The sequence below is a fragment of the Heptranchias perlo genome, chromosome 13 (assembly GCF_035084215.1).
Source record: "Heptranchias perlo isolate sHepPer1 chromosome 13, sHepPer1.hap1, whole genome shotgun sequence".
Taxonomy (NCBI): domain Eukaryota; kingdom Metazoa; phylum Chordata; class Chondrichthyes; order Hexanchiformes; family Hexanchidae; genus Heptranchias; species Heptranchias perlo.
This window is the reverse complement of record NC_090337.1, coordinates 54,441,475-54,462,840: the sequence shown is the minus strand read 5'-3', so window position 1 is coordinate 54,462,840 and position 21,366 is coordinate 54,441,475. Positions and strand designations below refer to the sequence as shown.

At 50.0% G+C, this 21,366-nt stretch overlaps 1 protein-coding gene across 2 annotated transcripts in view; it reads left to right on the top strand.

Moving 5' to 3' along the window:
• uggt1 (UDP-glucose glycoprotein glucosyltransferase 1) overlaps window positions 1-21,366 on the top strand; it is a 124,210-nt gene that overhangs the window by 46,459 nt on the left and 56,385 nt on the right. For both annotated transcript variants that reach the window (XM_067995512.1, XM_067995511.1), the window contains 4 exons: window positions 5,287-5,381; window positions 6,976-7,182; window positions 13,859-13,990; window positions 19,059-19,186. In XM_067995512.1, the coding sequence (XP_067851613.1) occupies window positions 5,287-5,381; window positions 6,976-7,182; window positions 13,859-13,990; window positions 19,059-19,186 (562 nt within the window). The remainder of the gene's footprint in view (window positions 1-5,286; window positions 5,382-6,975; window positions 7,183-13,858; window positions 13,991-19,058; window positions 19,187-21,366) is intronic.

The following is a 21,366-nucleotide window of genomic DNA, read 5'->3' as shown; positions in this document are numbered from 1 at the left end:
TCCTCTTCCTCCCCCCCCCCCCCCCCCCCCCCAATGTCGGACCTCCCCTTCCTCCCCCCCCAATGTCGGACCCCCACCTCCTGCTCCTCCTCTCTCCCCCCCCACCCCCCCCCAATGTCGGACGCCATCCTCCTCCTCCCCCCCCCCCCCCCCCAATGTCGGACCTCCTTGTCCTCCTCCTCCTCCTCCCCCCACCAATGTCGGACCTCTTCCTCCCCCCCCCCCCCCCTCCAATGTCGGACCTCCTCCTCCTCCTCCTCCTCCTCCTTCCCCCCCCCCCCCCCCCCAATGTCGGACCTCCTCCTCCTCCCCTCCCCCCCCCCCCAATGTCGAACCCCCTCCTCCTCATCCTCCTCCCCCCCCACCCCCGCAAATGTCCGTCCTCCATCCCCCCCCCAAATGTCGGACCCCATCCTCCTCCTCCCCCCCCCCCCCCCACCCATGTCGGATCCACCTCCTCCTCCTCCTCCTCCTCCTCCTCCGCCCCCCCCCCCCCCCACCCATGTCGGATCCACCTCCTCCTCCTCCTCCCCCCCCCCCCCCACCCATGTCGGATCCACCTCCTCCTCCTCCTCCCCCCCCCCCCCCTCCGCAGTGTCGGACCTCCTCCTCCTCACCCCCACCCCCCCGACAATGTCGGACCCCCTCCTCCTCCTTCTCCTCCTCCCCCCCGCAATGTCCGTCCTCCTCCTCCCCCCCCCCCCCCACAAATGTCGGTCACAACCTACTCCTCCTCCTCCTCCCCCCCCCCCTCCCCAATGTCGGACCTCCTCCTCCTCCTCCCCCCCCACCCCCCCCCCCCAATGTCGGACCTCCTCCTCCTCCTCCCCCCCACCCCCCCCCAATGTCGGACCTCCTCCTCCTCCTCCCCCCCACCCCCCCCCCCAATGTCGGACCTCCTCCTCCTCCTCCTCCCCCCCACCCCCCCCCAATGTCGGACCTCCTCCTCCTCCTCCCCCCCACCCCTCCCCCCCCCAATGTCGGACCTCCTCCTCCTCCTCCCCCCCCCCCCCCCCCCCCAATGTCGGACATCCTCCTCCTCCCCCCCCCCCCCCAATGTCGGACATCCTCCTCCTCCCCCCCCCTCCCCAATGTCGGACCTCCACCTCCTCCTTCCCCCCCCCCCCCAATGTCGTACCTCCTCCTCCCCCCCCCCCACCCCATGTCGGACCCCATCCTCCTCCTCCTCCCTCCCCCAATGTCGGACACCCTGCTCCCTCCTCCTCCTCCCTCCCCCACTGTCGGACCCCCTCCTCCTCCCCCTCCTCTCCTCTTACTCCCCCCCCCCCCCCCGACCCCCCCCAGTGTCGGACCCCCTCCTCCTCCTCCTCCTCCTCCTCCTCCCCCCGCAATGTCCGTCCTCCTCCCCACCCCCCCACAAATGTCGGTCACAACCTACTCCTCCTCCTCCCCCCCCCCCCCCCCCCTCCCCAATGTCGGACCTCCTCCTCCTCCTCCCCCCCACCCCCCCCCCCAGTGTCGGACCTCCTCCTCCTCCCCCCCCCAAAGTCGGACCTCCTCCTCCCCCCCCCCCCCCTCCCCAATGTCGGACCTCCTCCTCCTCCTCCTCCTCCTCCCCCCAAACCCCCCCCCCCCCAATGTCGGACCTCCTCCTCCTCCCCCCCCCAAAGTCGGACCTCCTCCTCCCCCCCCCCCCCCTCCCCAATGTCGGACCTCCTCCTCCTCCTCCTCCTCCTCCTCCCCCCCCCCCCCCCCCCCAATGTCGGACCCCCTCCTCCTCCTCCTCCCCGCCCCCCCCCAATGTCGGACCCCCTGCTCCTCCTCCTCCTCCTCCTCCTCCTCCCCGCCCCCCCCCAATGTCGGACCCCCTGCTCCTCCACCTCCTCCTCCTCCCCGCCCCCCCCAATGTCGGACCCCATCCTCCTCCTCCACCCCGCCCCCCCCCCCCAATGTCAGACCCCCTCCTCCTCCTCCCCCCCCCCCCCCCCCACCAATGTCTGACCCCATACTCCTCCTCCTCCCCGCCCCCCCCCCCAATGTCGGACCCCCTTCTCCCCCCCCTACCAATGTCGGTGCTCCTCCTCCTCCTCCTCCTCCTTCTCCCCCCACCCCCCCAATGTCGGACCCCCTCCTCCTCCTTCTCCCCCCACCCCCCCAATGTCGGACCCCCTCCTCCTCCTCCTCCTCCTCCTCCTCCTCCCCCCCCTCCCCCCCCAATGTCGGACCCCCTCCTCCTCCTCCTCCTCCTCCTCCCCCCCCCCTCCCCCCCCAATGTCGGACCCCCTCCTCCTCCTCCTCCTCCTCCCCCCCCAATGTCGGACCCCCTCCTCCTCCTCCTCCTCCTCCCCCCCCCCCCCCCCAATGTCGGACCCCCTCCTCCTCCTCCTCTTCCCCCCACCCCCCCCAATGTCGGATCCCCTCCTCCTCCTCCTCCTCCTCTACCTCCTCCTCCTCTTCCCCCCCAGTGTCGGACATCCTCCTCCTCCTCTTCCTCCCCCACCAATGTCGGTCCTCCTCCTCCTCCTCCCCCCCCCCCCCCCCGCCAAATGTCGGACCCCCTCCTCCTCCTCCCCCCCCCCCCCAATGTCGGACCCCATCCTCCTCCTCCTCCCCGCCCCCCCCCCCCCAATATCGGACCTCCTCCTCCTCCTCCTCCTCCCCCCCCCCCCCAATGTTGGACCCCCTCCTCCTCCCCCCCCCCCCCCCCAATGTTGGACCCCCTCCTCCTCCCCCCCCCCCCCCCCAATATCGGACCTCTTCCTCCTCCTCCTCATCCCCCCACCCCCCCCCCCCCAATGTCGGACCCCCTCCTCCTCCTCTTCCCCCCACCCCCCCCCCCCAATGTCGGATCCCCTCCTCCTCCTCCTCCTCTACCCCCCCCCTCCTCCCCCTCTTCCTCCCCCCCCAATGACGGACCTCCTCCTCCTCCTCCTCCTCTTCCTCCCCCCCCAATGACGGACCTCCTCCTCCTCCTCCACTCCCCCCCCCCCCCCCCCCCCCGTGTCCGACCCCCTTCCCCCCTCCCCCGTGTCCGACCCCCTTCCCCCCTCCCCCGTGTCCGACCCCCTTCCCCCCCCTCCCGTGTCCCGACCCCCTTCTCCCCCCCCGTGTCCCGACCCCCTTCTCCCCCCCCGTGTCCCGACCCCCTTCTCCCCCCCCGTGTCCCGACCCCCTTCTCCCCCCCCGTGTCCCGACCCCCTTCTCCCCCCCCGTGTCCCGACCCCCTTCTCCCCCCCCGTGTCCCGACCACCTTCTCCCCCCCCGTGTCCCGACCCCCTTCTCCCCCCCCGTGTCCCGACCCCCTTCTCCCCCCCCGTGTCCCGACCCCCTTCTCCCCCCCCGTGTCCCGACCCCCTTCTCCCCCCCCGTGTCCCGACCCCCTTCTCCCCCCCCGTGTCCCGACCCCCTTCTCCCCCCCCGTGTCCCGACCCCCTTCTCCCCCCCCGTGTCCCGACCCCCTTCTCCCCCCCCGTGTCCGACCCCCTTCCCCCCCCCCCCGTGTCCGACCCCCTTCCCCCCCCCCCCCCCCGTGTCCGACCCCCTTCCCCCCCCCCCCCCCCCCGTGTCCGACCCCCTACCCCCTCCCCCCCCCGTGTCCGACCCCCTTCCCCCCCCCCCCCTGTCCGACCCCCTCCCCCCTCCCCCCCCGTGTCCGACCCCCTCCCCCCCCGTGTCCGACCCCCTCCCCCCCCCCCCGTGTCCGACCCCCTACCCCCTTCCCCCCCCCCGTGTCCGACCCCCTCCCCCCTCCCCCCCCGTGTCCGACCCCCTCCCCCCCGTGTCCGACCCCCTCCCCCCCGTGTCCGACCCCCTCCCCCCCGTGTCCGACCCCCTCCCCCCCCGTGTCCGACCCCCTCCCCCCCCCCGTGTCCGACCCCCTCCCCCCCCCCGTGTCCGACCCCCTCCCCCCCCCGTGTTCGACCCCCTCCCCCCCCGTGTCCGACCCCCTCCCCCCCCCCCCGTCCGACCCCCTCCCCCCCCCCGTGTCCGACCCCCTTCCCCCACCCCGTGTCCGACCCCCTTCCCCCACCCCGTGTCCGACCCCCTTCCCCCACCCCGTGTCCGACCCCCTTCCCCCACCCCGTGTCCGACCCCCTTCCCCCACCCCGTGTCCGACCCCCTTCCCCCACCCCGTGTCCGACCCCCTTCCCCCACCCCGTGTCCGACCCCCTTCCCCCACCCCGTGTCCGACCCCCTTCCCCCACCCCGTGTCCGACCCCCTTCCCCCACCCCGTGTCCGACCCCCTTCCCCCACCCCGTGTCCGACCCCCTTCCCCCACCCCGTGTCCGACCCCCTTCCCCCACCCCGTGTCCGACCCCCTTCCCCCACCCCGTGTCCGACCCCCTTCCCCCACCCCGTGTCCGACCCCCTTCCCCCACCCCGTGTCCGACCCCCTTCCCCCACCCCGTGTCCGACCCCCTTCCCCCACCCCGTGTCCGACCCCCTTCCCCCACCCCGTGTCCGACCCCCTTCCCCCCCCCACCCCGTGTCCGACCCCCTTCCCCCCCCCACCCCGTGTCCGACCCCCTTCCCCCCCCCACCCCGTGTCCGACCCCCCTCCGACCCCCCTCCCTCCCCCCCCCCCCCCCCCCGTGTCCGACCCCCCTCCCTCCCCCCCGTGTCCGACCCCCTTCCCTCTCTCCCCCCCCCCCCCCCCCCCCCCGTGTCCGACCCCCCCTGCTGGCATCTGCTCCCTGGCTGTTCTCCCGTCTGACTGATGGCCAGGGTGTCAATCTGGCTGGCTTGTCGTGCGAGAAACCTACAAAAAAATAACTATCGACGTCCTTACCTCAAAAAACTTAAGGATGTCCAGGAAACCTGTAATTCCTGGTTTCCCAACAGGAATCCCTATCCCGGCTCCCCTTGAAAATTTACCCCTCTGGCTTTATTATTCTCTACAGCATGTGTATCATTCCAGCAGTTGAATGTATGTAATGCTAGTTGCTCCAAGATTTGAGGTTCCACCCACTGGAGGGTCAGGTTAAATTTGACATTCTGATCACTAGTCCCACTACGATTTTTTTTCAATTGGGCAAGAGCATTTACCACCAAGTTACATGACCCCTAACAGCAGCAACGCAATGTGTACAGTAGCTGCGATACAATTGGCTTTTAGTTGTCTCATCACAAGGGTAATACCCACACAATTAATGTTATCTTTTTCTTGTGCCCCTCTGGCTGGTTGGATATGAACAGAATTAATACCTCTTGTGGCATGGGATTGGTATTGTGCATTAGGGAATATCTGATGAGAACTGAAAATTAAGTTTTAAAAGTAGCGAAATGCATATTGTTCACTTTCTTTTCCTCCTCTGGTTTTATAGACGATAAGTATATTCGTCCACTTACATTCTGGATCGTTGGAGATTTTGATGACTCTTCGGGAAGGCAGTTACTGTATGAATCCCTTAAACATCTGGTAAGATATTACAACTAAAACCAGTAACGTACTCCCCTTCTCCACCCCCCACCTTGCTGGATGACTCTGCAAGTTTATCCAGTGAGCAGCTGAGAACCTCAGACCAAGACGGTCCCAAGTTTGATCTCCAGTTTGCAGATCTCAGTCGAAAGGGCTGCTGCAATTGGCTCCAGTGCTGTCGTGTTTTGGAGGGATAACTGGCTAGTGTTCTGCTCCTGATCGTTACCTAACGGCACTACTGGAAGTTCATGCATGTGGATATCAGGTGAGAATACGATCAGACGCAGCTGTGATGCTCCCTCAAGTCAAATCGGCTGCTGTTACTGAAAAGCAGCTACTTGGACCAATTTAAAGGAAGCTAACTGGCACCAATAACACCCTATCCTAGTCAATGTATTTAGGAGAGGAAAGGAGAACATTTCTGAGAAAAGATGGGGGAAGCGAAGTTACTTTTTCACTCTTTTCTGTGATACATTGTAAGTTGTATGTTGTAAGTTGAACGTCTGTATGTCTGAACTGCAGGATTTATTTCTGGAAGTGTTGTTTATTTGATGTTGTATGCTTGTTATTTTCTGTACCAGGTGCATTATATACATGTTGCTCTTTGTTGATATGTGCACCTGTGTAGCTCACTTCCTCTGCTATAATGAGTGGCCATTTGTCTCCGGAGAAATGAGGGGTGGGGTCTGGGTGCTGAAATAGATCATATGTGCATTGTTCAGAATAACACATGGTCAATCAATTCGTTCTCTGCTTTGTTGGGGACATCCTGTTGTAATTTAGGATTGTACGTATGTTTGTAAATTATGGCCTTGTTGCTTTTGTGTTTCACCCCTTTCCATCTCATATTGTTCTATATGTAATGAAAGCACTTTGTACAGATATTGTTTGCTCTCTAATTTCCCCCACGATTAGGAAATACAAGGTTTTGGCTCAGTGCTTCTCTCTGGCATATAGCTGAGTTTGAGGACTCATTGTGTACGAAATTGTGATAAATACTGAGTTCCCTTGGCTTGCTGTTGCAGTTGATAACATTTATTTGACAATAAATCGGCCACTGCAGAGTATATAATGGAAATAGAATAAGATTCTACCTTTTGGGTGAAAAGAGAGGTTGGATTGCCAACTTGTGTTGTAAATCCTGCTTTCTATTAATCAACTGAAGGCTGGGAATTGAGATCTTTGCATTCTACAGCTGAGAGACGTTGTGTCCTCACTGAAATGGAGATTCATTTCACTACCTTTTACTCTAATGTGTTATTTCCCAGGAGCTCAAAAGTGCAATTCCTTAACCTCTATAACCTCTTTAGGTTTACCCTTCCTACTACAATCTGAAGGCATTTAAAACCAAATCTTGGCATCACCCACCAACATTACTTAATTTATCTCATCTCTTTTCAACCCTGGTGGTGCTCTGCACTGTGGTCCTCAGTGCTTCACCTAGGTTTTTTGATTTAAAGATAAATTATTAAAATATATGCAACATCTCTGGAACTGAAGTTTTTAGCTTTCTTTTAAAGTAGACAACTTTATCTGTACTGTGGCAAACCTAATTACGTTACTTCTGCAAACCTATTTGTGCGTTGCTCTGCAGAAATCCAGCAATAACTTGAGGATCGGCCTGATAAACAATCCAAGCAGAGAACCCACCAAAGAGAACACGGTTATTGCCAGAGCCATCTGGGCCACGCTTAACACACAAAACGTTAACAATGCCAAGAACTTCATCACTAAGCTGGCAAAAGAAGAGACGGCAAAGGCACTGGCTGAGGGGGCAGACATCATGGAATTTGCTGTCGGAGTAAGTGATGTTTCTCGGTTGTATGTATCAGGTTAGTGTTGCCTTTCCATTGGGTTCAGTCGATGAACCTGAACGGAAAATGTTGGCAATGTGCTTTTGGATGTATGATTTTATTTGAGAAACTGTTCTGTGGTTCAAAAATAAGGGCATTCTATAAGCTGTCATTTCACTAAGAGTAGTACATCTAATTGCCCATTTATATTGCTCAGTTGCCAGCAGCTGACACATAGGCATGGCTCTCCCTGTGGAGAGACAGTTTACTCTGAGTGTGCTGTTTTACTGTGGTGCTGCCATGTTCCTACAGGTCTTCCATTGCTGAATGGCTCAGAATAGGTGTGCACCATTTAGCTGTAAGGTACAGGCAGCACTGCCATTGGAGATGCAGCTAAAATCTACAATTTAAGATTATCGCCACAGTTTCTAACTTCCATTGAACTGTGATGTTTATAATGCAACTTTCATGCTAACTTGGACATCAAATCCAAGCTCTGTGGGCGTTAGTTATTTTAAGATGGTATGAATTTTTAACAGATGCAGTATGATCGGTGTATAATAGGTGTACTTCTTATGCATGTTCTTGACAAAAAAAATGGACTAGTACTTTTGTTCCTGGTTTGGTTAATGCTGGAATCCCATGCTGTGACAGAAAATTGGAGAATGCCAGCATAAACTAAACCAGAAATAAGGTGAATTAATATTGGCATCCAGAAGTTAGCAATTTTTGCCGATCCCAGATTATCACTGTACAACATGATTTTGTTGTAAATCCTTTTATTTGAGGACTGAAGGGCTTTCTTATTGGGGCAGAAATTGCTCGGAGGGCGAAGTAACGGTTACCGCTGCTCCATCGTTTTAAATTAACGAACTTAGCGCGGTTTTTACTTCAGGTACTTCCTCGAATAGGAAGTAGAGAAGAGCTCAGCATTAGCTCCAGCGAAGCTAGGACCCATGGGAGAAGCGAGAGGATCACACTCTCCCCTCAAACCATCAGATTGCAGCATTTTTGATAAGCTGCGAAACTGTCTCTGCAGGCTTTCAATGTTAAAACCAGGAAGTGAAAGGTACAACATCAAAATCAATGTAAAAACAATTATAGACAGCGAAAAAAAGAGGGTAAGAAATAATTGAATTAAAGAGACAGAAGGAAAAAGTGAACAAAAACTTCTTTAATTTTGAGATTTTTTTCATGATCAAAAACTATTAAAATAATGAGTAATGAGACTCCACATTTTTAAAAGTTAATTTTTAGTTGTTCAACATTCATTAAGACTTACCATGCTTTTAAAACTTAGTTTAAACCTGTATTTTTAAGTGTACCTGTTTTGTGACGATATTACTTACTTTCCAGCTAGGCCGACGAACAAGTTGGCGCTTTTTCAATGATTTCACTGATTGCAGCTGGTGATGTACCTTTAATTTGAAGCTGCTTTTTCGCCAGTGAACCAGCAGGAGCAAGTTCCAGACTTCCGAGTTTCACTGCGCATGTGCGAACGCTGGAACTTGCTCCTCCATTTCATCACTAACAACGGTGACCGTTCTTTTCCAAGCAATTTCTGCCCCATTCTGTAAAAAATGTACATGTTTCGTGAAGTTAATTTTCCAAACATTACATATATTAAAAATCTTGGGCCAGATTTTGCTATAAAATTAATGGTGAGGCGAACAACGCTCACCATTACTTATGTGCAAATCAGACAGCAACTTCCGGCGACCGCACTTGCGCAGTTAAACATGGAAATCCGGAAGTCGTTGTACGAGATGCAATGTTCCTCCAAAGGCTGCTTGAATACGGCATTTTGCTGCCTCACTCATCATTCAAGTACATTGAACAGCGTGAAGTTCCTGTACTTACCTGACAGTCATGGACTAATCTCGCCAATAAAAGTTAAGTCAAGTCATTTCAAGTCTAAGTACCCTTTTAACGGTGTGGTACGTTTTAATGGCTGCCAAACAACTTCTTTGGCACTGAAAAGTAACATTTACAAGTGTGGAGTCTCATAGTTTGACATTTCAAAAAAATTAAATACATTTTTCATTTTTCGTTCTGTCTCTTTTGTCTCTGTCTCTTAATTCAGTCTTTCTGACCCTCTTTATTTCGCTTTCTGTACCTTATTTGACATTAAATTCACTGTTCCAACTTACACTTCCTGGTTCTGACTGCACTGTTACTGTGGATGCTTCAATCTATCGTGGGGTATGGTAGCATAGTGGTTATGTTACTGGGCTAGTAATCCAGAGACCTGGACTAAAAATCCAGAGTCATGAGTTCAAATCCCGCCACGGCAGCTGGCGAATTTAAATTCAATGAATTAATTTTAAAAATTCAATTAATTAAATAAAAATCTGGAATTAAAATACTAGTATCAGTAATGATGGCCATGAAACTACCGGATTGTCGTAAAAACCCATCTGGTTCACTAATGTCCTTTAGGGAAGGAAGCCTGCCGCCCTTACCCGGTCTGGCCTATATGTGACTCCAGACCCACAGCAATGTGGTTGATTCTTAATTGCCCTCTGAAATGGCCGAGCAAGCCACTCAGTTGTAAAATCTCGCTACGAAAAGTCATAATAAGAAGAAAACCGGACGGACCACCCGGCATCGGACCACGAGGCACCGGTCACGACAACGGCAAAACACCAAGCCCAGTCGACCCTGCAAGGTCCTCCTTACTAACATCTGGGGACTTGTGCCAAAATTGGGAGAGCTGTCCCACAGACTAGTCAAGCAACAGCCTGACATAGCCATACTCACAGAATCATATCTGTCAGCCAACGTCCCAGACTCTTCCATCACCATCCATGGGTATGTCCTGTCCCACCGGCAGGACAGACCCACCAGAGGTGGCGGTACAGTGATATACAGTCAGGAGGGAGTGGCCCTGGGAGTCCTCAACATTGACTCTGGACCCCATGAAATCTCATGGCATCAGGTCAAACATGGGCAAGGAAACCTCCTGCTGATTACCACCTACCGTCCTCCCTCAGCTGATGAATCAGTCCTCCTCCATGTTGAGCACCACTTGGAGGAAGCACTGAGGGTAGCAAGGGCACAAAATGTACTCTGGGTGGGGGACTTCAATGTCCATCACCAAGAGTGGCTCGGTAGCACCACTACTGACCGAGCTGGCCGAGTCCTGAAGGACATAGCTGCTAGACTGGGCCTGCGGCAGGTGGTGAGCGAACCAACACGAGGGAAAAACTTACTTGACCTCGTCCTCACCAATCTACCTGTCGCAAATGCATCTGTCCATGACCGTATTGGTAGGAGTGACCACCGCACAATCCTCGTGGAGCTGAAGTCCCGTCTTCGCACTGAGGACACCATCCAACGTGTTGCGTGGCACTACCACCGTGCTAAATGGGATAGATTCAGAACAGATCTAGCAGCTCAAAACTGGGCATCCATGAGGTGCTGTGGGCCATCAGCAGCAGCAGAATTGTATTCCAGCACAATCTGTAACCTCATGGCCCGGCATATTCCTCACTCTACCATTACCAACAAGCCAGGGGATCAACCCTGGTTCAATGAGGAGTGTAGAAGAGCATGCCAGGAGCAGCACCAGGTGTACCTAAAAATGAGGTGCCAACCTGGTGCAGCTACAACTCAGGACTACATGCATGCTAAACAGCGGAAGCAACATGCTATAGACAGAGCTAAGCAATTCCACAACCAACGGATCAGATCAAAGCTCTGCAGTCCTGCCACATCCAGTCGTGAATGGTGGTGGACAATTAAACAACTAACGGGAGGAGGAGGCTCTGCAAACATCCCCATTCTCAATGATGGCGGAGTCCAGCACGTGAGTGCAAAAGACAAGGCTGAAGCGTTTGCAACCATCTTCAGCCAGAAGTGCCGAGTGGATGATCCATCTTGGCCTCCTCCCGATATCCCCACCATCACAGAAGCCAGTCTTCGGCCAATTCGATTCACTCCACGTGATATCAAGAAACGGCTGAGTGCACTGGATACAGCAAAGGCTATGGGCCCCGACAACATCCCAGCTGTAGTGCTGAAGACTTGTGCTCCAGAACTAGCTGCGCCTCTAGCCAAGCTGTTCCAGTACAGCTACAACACTGGCATCTACCCGACAATGTGGAAAATTGCCCAGGTATGTCCTGTCCACAAAAAGCAGGACAAATCCAATCCGGCCAATTACCGCCCCATCAGTCTACTCTCAATCATCAGCAAAGTGATGGAAGGTGTCGTCGACAGCGCTATCAAGCGGCACTTACTCACCAATAACCTGCTCACCGATGCTCAGTTTGGGTTCCGCCAGGACCACTCGGCTCCAGACCTCATTACAGCCTTGGTCCAAACATGGACAAAAGAGCTGAATTCCAGAGGTGAGGTGAGAGTGACTGCCCTTGACATCAAGGCAGCATTTGACCGAGTGTGGCACCAAGGAGCCCTAGTAAAATTGAAGTCAATGGGAATCAGGGGGAAAACTCTCCAGTGGCTGGAGTCATACCTAGCACAAAGGAAGATGGTAGTGGTTGTTGGAGGCCAATCATCTCAGCCCCAGGGCATTGCTGCAGGAGTTCCTCAGGGCAGTGTCCTTGGCCCAACCATCTTCAGCTGCTTCATCAATGACCTTCCCTCCATCATAAGGTCAGAAATGGGGATGTTCGCTGATGACTGCACAGTGTTCAGTTCCATTCGCAACCCCTCAGATAATGAAGCAGTCCGAGCCTGCATGCAGCAAGACCTGGACAACATCCAGGCTTGGGCTGATAAGTGGCAAGTAACATTCGTGCCAGATAAGTGCCAGGCAATGACCATCTCCAACAAGAGAGAGTCTAACCACCTCCCCTTGACATTCAACGGCATTACCATCGCCGAATCCCCCACCATCAACATCCTGGGGGTCACCATTGACCAGAAACTTAACTGGACCAGCCATATAAATACTGTGGCTACAAGAGCAGGTCAGAGGCTGGGTATTCTGCGGCGAGTGACTCACCTCCTGACTCCCCAAAGCCTTTCCACCATCTACAAGGCACAAGTCAGGAGTGTGATGGAATACTCTCCACTTGCCTGGATGAGTGCAGCTCCACCAACACTCAAGAAGCTCGACACCATCCAAGATAAAGCAGCCCGCTTGATTGGCACCCCATCCACCACCATAAACCTTCACTCCCTTCACCACCGGCGCACTGTGGCTGCAGTGTGCACCATCCACAGGATGCACTGCAGCAACTTGCCAAGGCTTCTTCGACAGCACCTCCCAAACCCGCGACCTCTACCACCTAGAAGGACAAGAGCAGCAGGCGCATGGGAACATCACCACCTGCACATTCCCCTCCAAGTCACACACCATCCCGACTTGGAAATATATCGCCGTTCCTTCATTGTCGCTGGGTCAAAATCCTGGAACTCCCTTCCTAACAGCACTGTGGGAGAACCGTCACCACACGGACTGCAGCGGTTCAAGAAGCCGGCTCACCACCACCTTCTCGAGGGCAATTAGGGATGGGCAATAAATGCCGGCCTTGCCAGCGACGCCCACATCCCGTGAACGAATAAAAAAAAATATGATTGGTTAAGGAGATACACAGCTGCTTGCCCTGTTCACACAGGTCCCAGATGCCCTGTAGAGGGCGCTGTCCTTTTTGGCTCTCTAATTTAGAAGAACTTGCCATGCAAAAACTCATAGAAAGTCGATAGGCAAGTGCAAATCTAACGAACAGTGGGCTCCGTTCGTTCGCCGCTCACAGCAAAATCCGGTCCCTTGTCGCTTATCAATTTTGTCAATTACACATTCCTGTGTTAACTTGCTTCACTGTAATTACCCCTTCAGTGCCATCCCAACCACATTTTTGTACTGCACAGCTTGGCTCAGCTCACCCCTAATGTGTAGAGTGTATATGTAGCATTCGCAGCCTGATTGTTCCAATGCGTCACCCTTTATTGGCATCTCTGGCTGCTCTGCATTCTGTTGATTGCGCGCTTTCTGCTGTCCATTTGAGACTGGCTGCCTGCATTGCCGCTCACTGCTTCTGGAACCGCTGCTGGTTCTGTTGTGAGATGGCTGGAGGTAGATTCATTTATAGATCACTAATAGGAAAGGACGCAGTTGGCTGAAGCCCCTGAAATAGTAAAGCAAACATAGGACTGGTGAGAGTGTGATGAAGAAATAAATGCTGAGAGAAAGGGGTACTTTCACAGAAACAGGGAGTGAATAACAGAAAGAGAAACGGAGGAGAGTAACCGAGAGAAATGAGGTACTTAACAAGCAGAGCGTGTGAGAGAAAGGGAGAGAAATATAGAAAGGTTGAGAATTACAGAGAGAAAATTAGATTAAATGACACTTGGAAAACCACCGAGCACCTCATCCAAGAGGTCCCTGAACTTCTTCACAGGGCTCTTCATCTGACCTCTCCCTAACAGGTCTGAAACCTGCCCTTACATATGAGTTCTCAAGGGACCAGTGTAGCGATGTCAGTGGTGACATCAGCTGAGTTACAGGTAACATACATGGAACATGCACTCCATACTCCAAACTATCTGTGAGCAGTGTCAAAGAGGACCTATTTGTGGAACTAACTACTTAAACTAACTTTAATGTTCAATGGAGCGTGGAAGATCAATAATTTTCCACCTAGTGTTTACCATTTCCTTCGATTTTACTTTTTACCAATGCTTTGCTTTACATGTTTTCTCCCTTTTTTTCTGTAGGGTATGGACAATGCAGGCTTCGAGAAGATGTTTGAGAGGCTCAATCTGGATTTCATTTTGTCACATAGTTCTTTCTGCAAGGATGTAGTGAAATTGAAGAGAGGGCAGAGGGCCATCATCAGCAATGGACGAGTAAGTATTTTGTTGGTTTCAGTAGAAAAGAAAGTCACTGCGAGGTCAAGTCAGACAAGTTCAGATTCTTATTTGGCACTTGGACAATTTGGTGTCTGTACTTAGTGTGCAGACTATACCACACCTGCGCTTAACATTCTAAATAATGGATCATCAAGATTATGCCAATGACATCGAGCTCTACCTCACATGCACTCCATTGACCCAGATTTAGCTCTCAAATTGTCTGTTTGATATTAAGACCTGGATGAGCAAACCTTTTTCCACCTGAATGTCTGCCTGCCAGACTTGGGGTATCCTTTTGCTCCCAGCAGCACCTCCCAACCTCTAGCCTCAATTCCGTCAACCTCCCTAGGCTGCTATCTGAGATGAGTTAGAAAGAGCGTAATCGCGGTGTCTTGCTCAAATCTGAGCTTAGCTTCCTTCCCCACATTCATTCTGGTATCAAAATTGCTGCTTTCTTCCTCCACTCCTACCTCTCCCTTTCCGTAACCAAAATCCTCATTCGTGTCTTCACCACTTCAGGGCTTGACTGCTTCAACTCTGGCCTTCCTCCCACGAAGTTCAACTCATCAAAAACGCTGCAGTCTCTGTTCTCACCTCCATTAAATCCTACACTCCCATTCCCACCATTGACCCAAACTTCCATTGGTTCCCTGTGCGCATTGTGTCAAGTTCAGAATTCTTGTCCTTGTGTTCAGATTATGCCATGGCCTCGCCCCATGATCTACCTTAATGATTCCCTCCTGCCTTGCCTTCCTCCACACACCCTCCGTACCTCTTAACACTGCACTGTTCCTCACCCCTCGCCCACTCTGCTGCACCATTGGTGAACAGTCATTCAACCACTACACTCCTGTCCTCTGAAATTCTCTACCCAATTTTCTCTACCTTGCCACCTTATTCCCTGCTTTCAAGATCCCCTTCAATCATGCTTTCAGTTCCCCATCCTAACTCTCCATGTTTCTCATTGTTCCCCAAGCTCAGTGTCCACTGTCCTTTTTGTATAGCACTCTGAGATGTCATCCTGCACTCTGTAAATGTAAGTTGTTGAAATATTGTGGTCAGCAAAAGAAAATTATAACCACTGACTTCTAATGCCTAACTTTTGTGAATCCAACAAGTTTACTTAGGGAGCTGCTTAGCCTGCTGTGAAGACTGGCACATCAGGAGCTGGCAGAACCAGCATGGCACTCAACCCAATATAAAGCTTCTGTCTCTGTTCTTTCCCAGGTTCTGTTCCCACTCACTAATGTAAATGGCTGATCAGAATAATGTGTTATTTTATGTTAAATATTTTATAACCACAGTGCAGCTCATAAACAAATATCCGATAAATAATTATCCCACTTAAACGAATGAAATCTCAAGTGCACAAATCCTTTTTGTAGTCAAACACAGAAAACGTTTGCAAATGCTCAACAGGTCCATCAACATCTGTACAGAGAAAAGTCAGGCTGCCTTTTCCAGTGGAACCCTTCATCAGAACTGAAAACTGAAACACTTGTTTTATTCTCATGTTATGCAGATCATTTAATTGAATTGCATAGGCCTTTGAAGTGATATGGTAAGATGGCTCAACTATCAGTAGACCATTTCAAGCGATGAAGGTGCCATTCAGTTGGGTCATTAATGCTGATCACCTCTGATGCCTCCCTTCTGCCCCAAGAATGCAGCATTGCAGTTGGCTGAACAGCTGATCACTTAGCTATGATGTTCTAACCACGCACATTGCTTCTGCTTGGAGAAATTGCTGACTGGTTTATATTTCTACTTCGAAGACTTGTATTTCAGCAGTGCAGTAAATAAGCTCTTGAAGCAGAAATTTGAACCAACAGACTCTAAACTGAAGGCAGTTTCTATAAACAAGAGCAATGTACTTGGATCATCTTTTGGTTAGCTGTAGTGTTGTGATCTTTAAGCTCATGCATTGGTCTGGTTTTAAAACAATCATATTTTAGCATCACAGACATTTTATGTTAAATTTAAGCTGCAGGAAAATGAGAAGAAAATGGCGATCAGTTAGAATAGATGAGTAAGTGAATAAGATTAGCTAACAATTTGCATATTCACTTACACGTCCTTGTTTCTCAATGAGCATAAAGTATCCATTTAAAAAAAATGTGACATTGACCATTATACTCAGACCAGGTGTCTTCACTTAGATGTAATTATTGCAGTTTTAGTATATCCCAAAATATTGAATTGGAAGGGGCCAATGTCTAGATGTACTGTTTGTCTAATGCTGTCTAACTGAATTGATTTTATTGAACACTTCAGATATTTACAACTTTAGCAAAGCAATCCTCTAAAGGACCAGCAGGTACACTAACCTGTGGTACCAGTGTCTTTCACAACAAATCATGAGAAAATAGGCATACTTCTCAGCTGATACCATTGGATCACTATACCCACCAGATTGCTAGCATATTCAATTAGAGCTGTGCAAGGAACCATTGGACTAGAAGTCCATATAAGGTTCGGAGACTAGAATGAGTCAAATTGGATCTTTATTACGCAATCAAGTAGACAGACACTAGTAAGCTGTATACCCACAAGCGGGATACCTATCCGGAGTTGTAGAAAACAACCTTCTTTGTGGTTCGTCTGGCGTTGAGTAGCAGCCTCCTTCAGGTTCACCCCATGTTATACAACTTCATGTGTTGCTTGATTGCGCTAATCTAGTTTGCTCAGTCTGCCACCCATAATCTGTTATTTTGTAGGAAATGTTCCAGCCTCCACCCTATTCTGAAGTGACACCGTGTTTTTCTATCACCCGCCTGCCTACATTAACCTTTGCAGTAACTACAATAGACATTTGTTCAAGAAAAGTTAGAATTTGGCTTGCCTGCTGAAGAAAGTTCATGTTGACTGCTCATGTGAGATGTGAAGGCTGCCATGCAGTTAGAATACTGATGAAGGGGCTGCACCCAAAATGTGTGAACCTGTATTTTCTGCTCATAGATGCTGATTGACCTGCTGTGTATTTCCAGCATCTTTTTTTATGCGGTTAGAGCTATATGCTGTGTCTGTTATTTACAGCATGTAGATTCTGGTGTCAAATTTGATTTGCATCTGAGAAATTTTAGTAATCCTTAAAATTGACCCTGCTAATGCAATAGAAACTGACTCTTGAAAGGAACGCCAGTGTCTAAAGGACATAAATCACCCAGCTCAACAATTTATGTCTGTAATGCCAAACTCAAAGCTCTGCTCAGAAAGGTGAAGAGTGTATTAATCATTGTTATATGGAGAGAAAGGACACAGGTGCAACAAGTAGAAACCAGAAATCAAGAAATAAAAACAGTAACAAAGGAGCAAAGGATATTACGAAGAATTTAAAAGAAAATTTAAAGTAAAGTGGAAAAGGTAAACAAAAATTAATAAAAAGCAAAAAAGAAGCAAGGATTGGTAGAAGTTGGAACAGAAAAAATGAAAGCAATTATTAAATTTTTAAAAAGTCCTTTGAATTTATGTGGAAGGATGAAAGAAAAACAAATTATCCAGGACAGGAACATAAGTGATACGCCGGAAGTAGAAAGAATGAATGAATGAGAAGAAAAACATTGTCACTCAGGCACATTTTAAATATTTGGTTCTCTTCATGCAAACATAAAACTTCAATTGAAACTTTTTAAACTATTGACTATTAAAGGACACTGAGATTAAAACAGCATTACACACAATGGGCTCGATTTTCCCGGGAAATTGCGGGTGCGGGGGGGGCTCCGAAAATCAGGGAAATCCCGTTCGGGTTCAGAGCCCGGTTCCAACCCGCCGACTTCAGAGTTCCCCACGAACGCACCTGTGTGCGCGCGGGCATCCCAAATCGGATGACAGTCAAAGAGCCAAATATACCGAAGTACTTAAGCCACTTTACTTAGGTAGTTAGAACAATTTTTAACTTGTCTGGGCGGCTTTCCCACACCTCCTGATTCACGCCTGATGATGTCCGATGAGAAACCAGGCATGAAGGGCCGAATCAGGCAAAAAGAAACAAAGTAAATTACATAAAAAACCATTGCATGAAGTTAAAACACAAAATCAACCTACCGTTCCACCCTGCTCTGATGTCCGTTGTCTCCCTCTCTGATCTCCCCTTCTTCACCCCCCCGTTGTCCACATGATCTCCCCTTCTTCACCCACCCGATCATCCCCTCTTCCTCCCCCCCCCCCCCCCCCCACCCCCAGCCCCGATCTTCCCGTCTTTTCCCCCCCCCTCTTCTCCCTCCCCCCAGCATTGCAGCTCCTGATGGCAGCCAGCCTGTCAATCAGCCTGGCTACCGGGCGCAAAACCTGGAGCGCACGTTAATCACCATCAATTATGATGCAATCGCGTTAGAAACAGTAAGTTTTGTTTATTCGGGTTTGCCACATGCGCCTTCACTGCCCCCACTGCCAACCTGCCACCATTTCAAAATTGATCCCAATGTGTGTGAGGCCAAAGTTTAAAATTTAACATTTCAGTGCCACACCCCTTTCTATTTACCTACTTGCCAAATACAATTTAACTATGCCCAATACAGGTGCATGCTTATGTTCATAAAGTTCATCCCATTTGCTGCACTGATTGAGTGCTTGTAGGGCAATATTCGTACCTGGCCTGAAAGAAAATCAAAATGCACTGGAAAGACGGGCTTCTCTGCAGCAATAAAAATAAATACCTAGAAAATAATTTAATTTCTGCTTAACAATTAAGCATAGCATTTTTGATTTTAAATTGTTTCATACTTAACACCTGTAACAAATCCTGTTGAATCCAGTGTGCATCATTAAGTTACCTTAAGTTATACCCCTCTTTACTGTGGTGAAAATTGGCTGAAAGGAATCCTTTATCAACTTTTATGTGTAGTCAGTTATTAGGTTTTTTTTCCTCTCTCCAGTTATGAAGATTGTAGTCATACTCTTCAGGACTGGATAGGAGAATAAATCATAATTCTCTCGGGAGAAGCGAATATGGCTTCTTACCTCTCCAACAGATGCAAACTTGTTTCTCAAGGATGTCGCAGGTCAATATTCAGTGAATGTCTGAAATAGTAACAGACTTGTAACTTTTTAACCCTGGTAGATTGTTGGCCCACTGGAAGAAAATGAAATCTTCAATCAGAACGACTTCCACCTCCTAGAGAGTATTGCTAATGAGGCAGCAGAGAAGATCAAAGTCAAAATCCAAATGCTGGCTATTGAAGAAGATCTGTGAGTGATTTTAATGATTATCATAGCTATTTTGTATTGGTTTCAGCCCAAATCTTTTCAAGGGATTTTTAAAATTAAAATCTGTCAGTGTACACATTTGAATTGAAGTGTTAATTTCCATCCTCAATGTTGGAAAATGTGAGGTTATGCACTTTGGCAGGAAAAATCGGAGAGCAAGTTATTATCTCAATGGCGAGAAACTGGAAAGTACTGCAGTACAAAGGGATCTGGGGGTCCTAGTGCAAGAAAATCAAAAGGTTAGTATGCAGGTGCAGCAGGTGATCAAGAAGGCCAACGGAATGTTGGCTTTTATTGCTCGGGGGATAGAATATAAAAACAGGGAGGTATTGCTGCAGTTATATAAGGTATTAGTGAGACCGCACCTGGAATACTGCATACAGTTTTGGTGTCCATACTTAAGAAAAGACATACTTGCTCTCGAGGCAGTGCAAAGAAAGTTCACTCGGTTAATCCCGGGGATGAGGGGGCGGACATATGAGGAGAGGTTGAGTAGATTGGGACTCTACTCATTGGAGTTCAGAAGAATGAGAGGCGATCTTATTGAAACATATAAGATTGTGAAGGGGCTTGATCGGGTTGATGCGGTAAGGATGTTCCCAAGGATGGGTGAAACTAGAACGAGGGGGCATAATCCTAGAATAAGGGGCTGCTCTTTCAAAACTGAGATGAGGAGAAACTTCTTCACTCAGAGGGTGGTAGGTCTGTGGAATTTGCTGCCCCAGGAAGCTGTGGAAGCTACATCATTAAATAAATTTAAAACAGAAATCGACAGTTTCCTAGGAGTAAAGGGAATTAGGGGTTACGGGGAGCGGGCAGGAAATTGGACATGATTTTAGATTTGAGGTTAGGACCAGATCAGCCATGATCTTATTGAATGGCGGAGCAGGCTCGAGGGGCCGATTGGCCTACTCCTGCTCCTATTTCTTATGTTCTTATGTTCTTATTGTGAGGCTTGTCATCAGGGAATCTCACGATTAATAGAACTCTACGCAGCTACTTATAAATCACTTTACTTTATATTTATATCTGTTACAAATCACATTCCGAATCAATGCAGGACAACATCAATAAAATAAGAGGACTCACAAATATGTATAGTTTCATTAGTTTTGGTTTGTTCTGGGTGTTATTGGCAACAGATTAAAGGAGTTACTTTTAAATCATTATGAACTATATATACGAAATAGGCAGTGGTCACAACTCAGTTCATGAAAAGAAAAGTCAAGCATGACAAAGGCTAGGCCCATGAAAGCTCATCCCTCAAGTATCCTGAATCCTATTGTAGCAGCCTGCAACATTTGGAAAACCTCTTGGTGTTTTTGTCTTGACTGCCCTGCCTCAGATTATTTCAAGCATTTATCACCCATTGAGTAAAGACGTTCTAATATGTTATAATTTAAATGTATCTTCTTTGGTCCTACTCTCTGGCTTACCATCAAGAAGTACTCTGAATTTACTTTGTCTACACCATTTAATATTTTATATACCTCAATGAGGTACCCGCCTCCTCCTCCTCTCCTCCCCCCCCACCCCCCCACCCCCAACTGTCAACTTCCCAGAATTTTATTAAATCTCAAAGCTGTCTGTGTATGTAACATGTTGCATCTATTATGTATTTTGTCCATCATGTCACATTTGACATGCATATGTACCTGCGTATATGAAAACTTTTTAAAGCTGATAGGCTCAAATTTCATATTCGCAAAACAGAATTGCACAGAATTTACAGCACAGAAACAGCCCATTTGGCCCAACAGGTCTATGCCGATGTTTATGCTCCACACTAGCCTCCTCCCACCCCTTTTCATCTAACCTTATCAGCATATCCTCCTATTCCTTTGCCCCTCGTGCACTTATCTAGCTTCCCCATAAATTAATCTATGCTATTTGCCTCAACCACTCCATGTGGTAGCAAGAAACACATTCTAACCACTCTCTGGGTAAAGAAGTTTCTCTTGAATTCATTATTGGATGCATTAGTGACCATCTTATATTTATGGCCCCTAGTTTTGGACTCAACCACAAGTGGAAACATCTTCCCTGCGTCTACCCTATCAAACCCCTTTATAATTTTAAATTTTGTATTGAGCCATACAAAGATATCCGTGGGTGAATGAGACACAACGTACATAGTTCGTAGAATGGAATGAACTGTATCT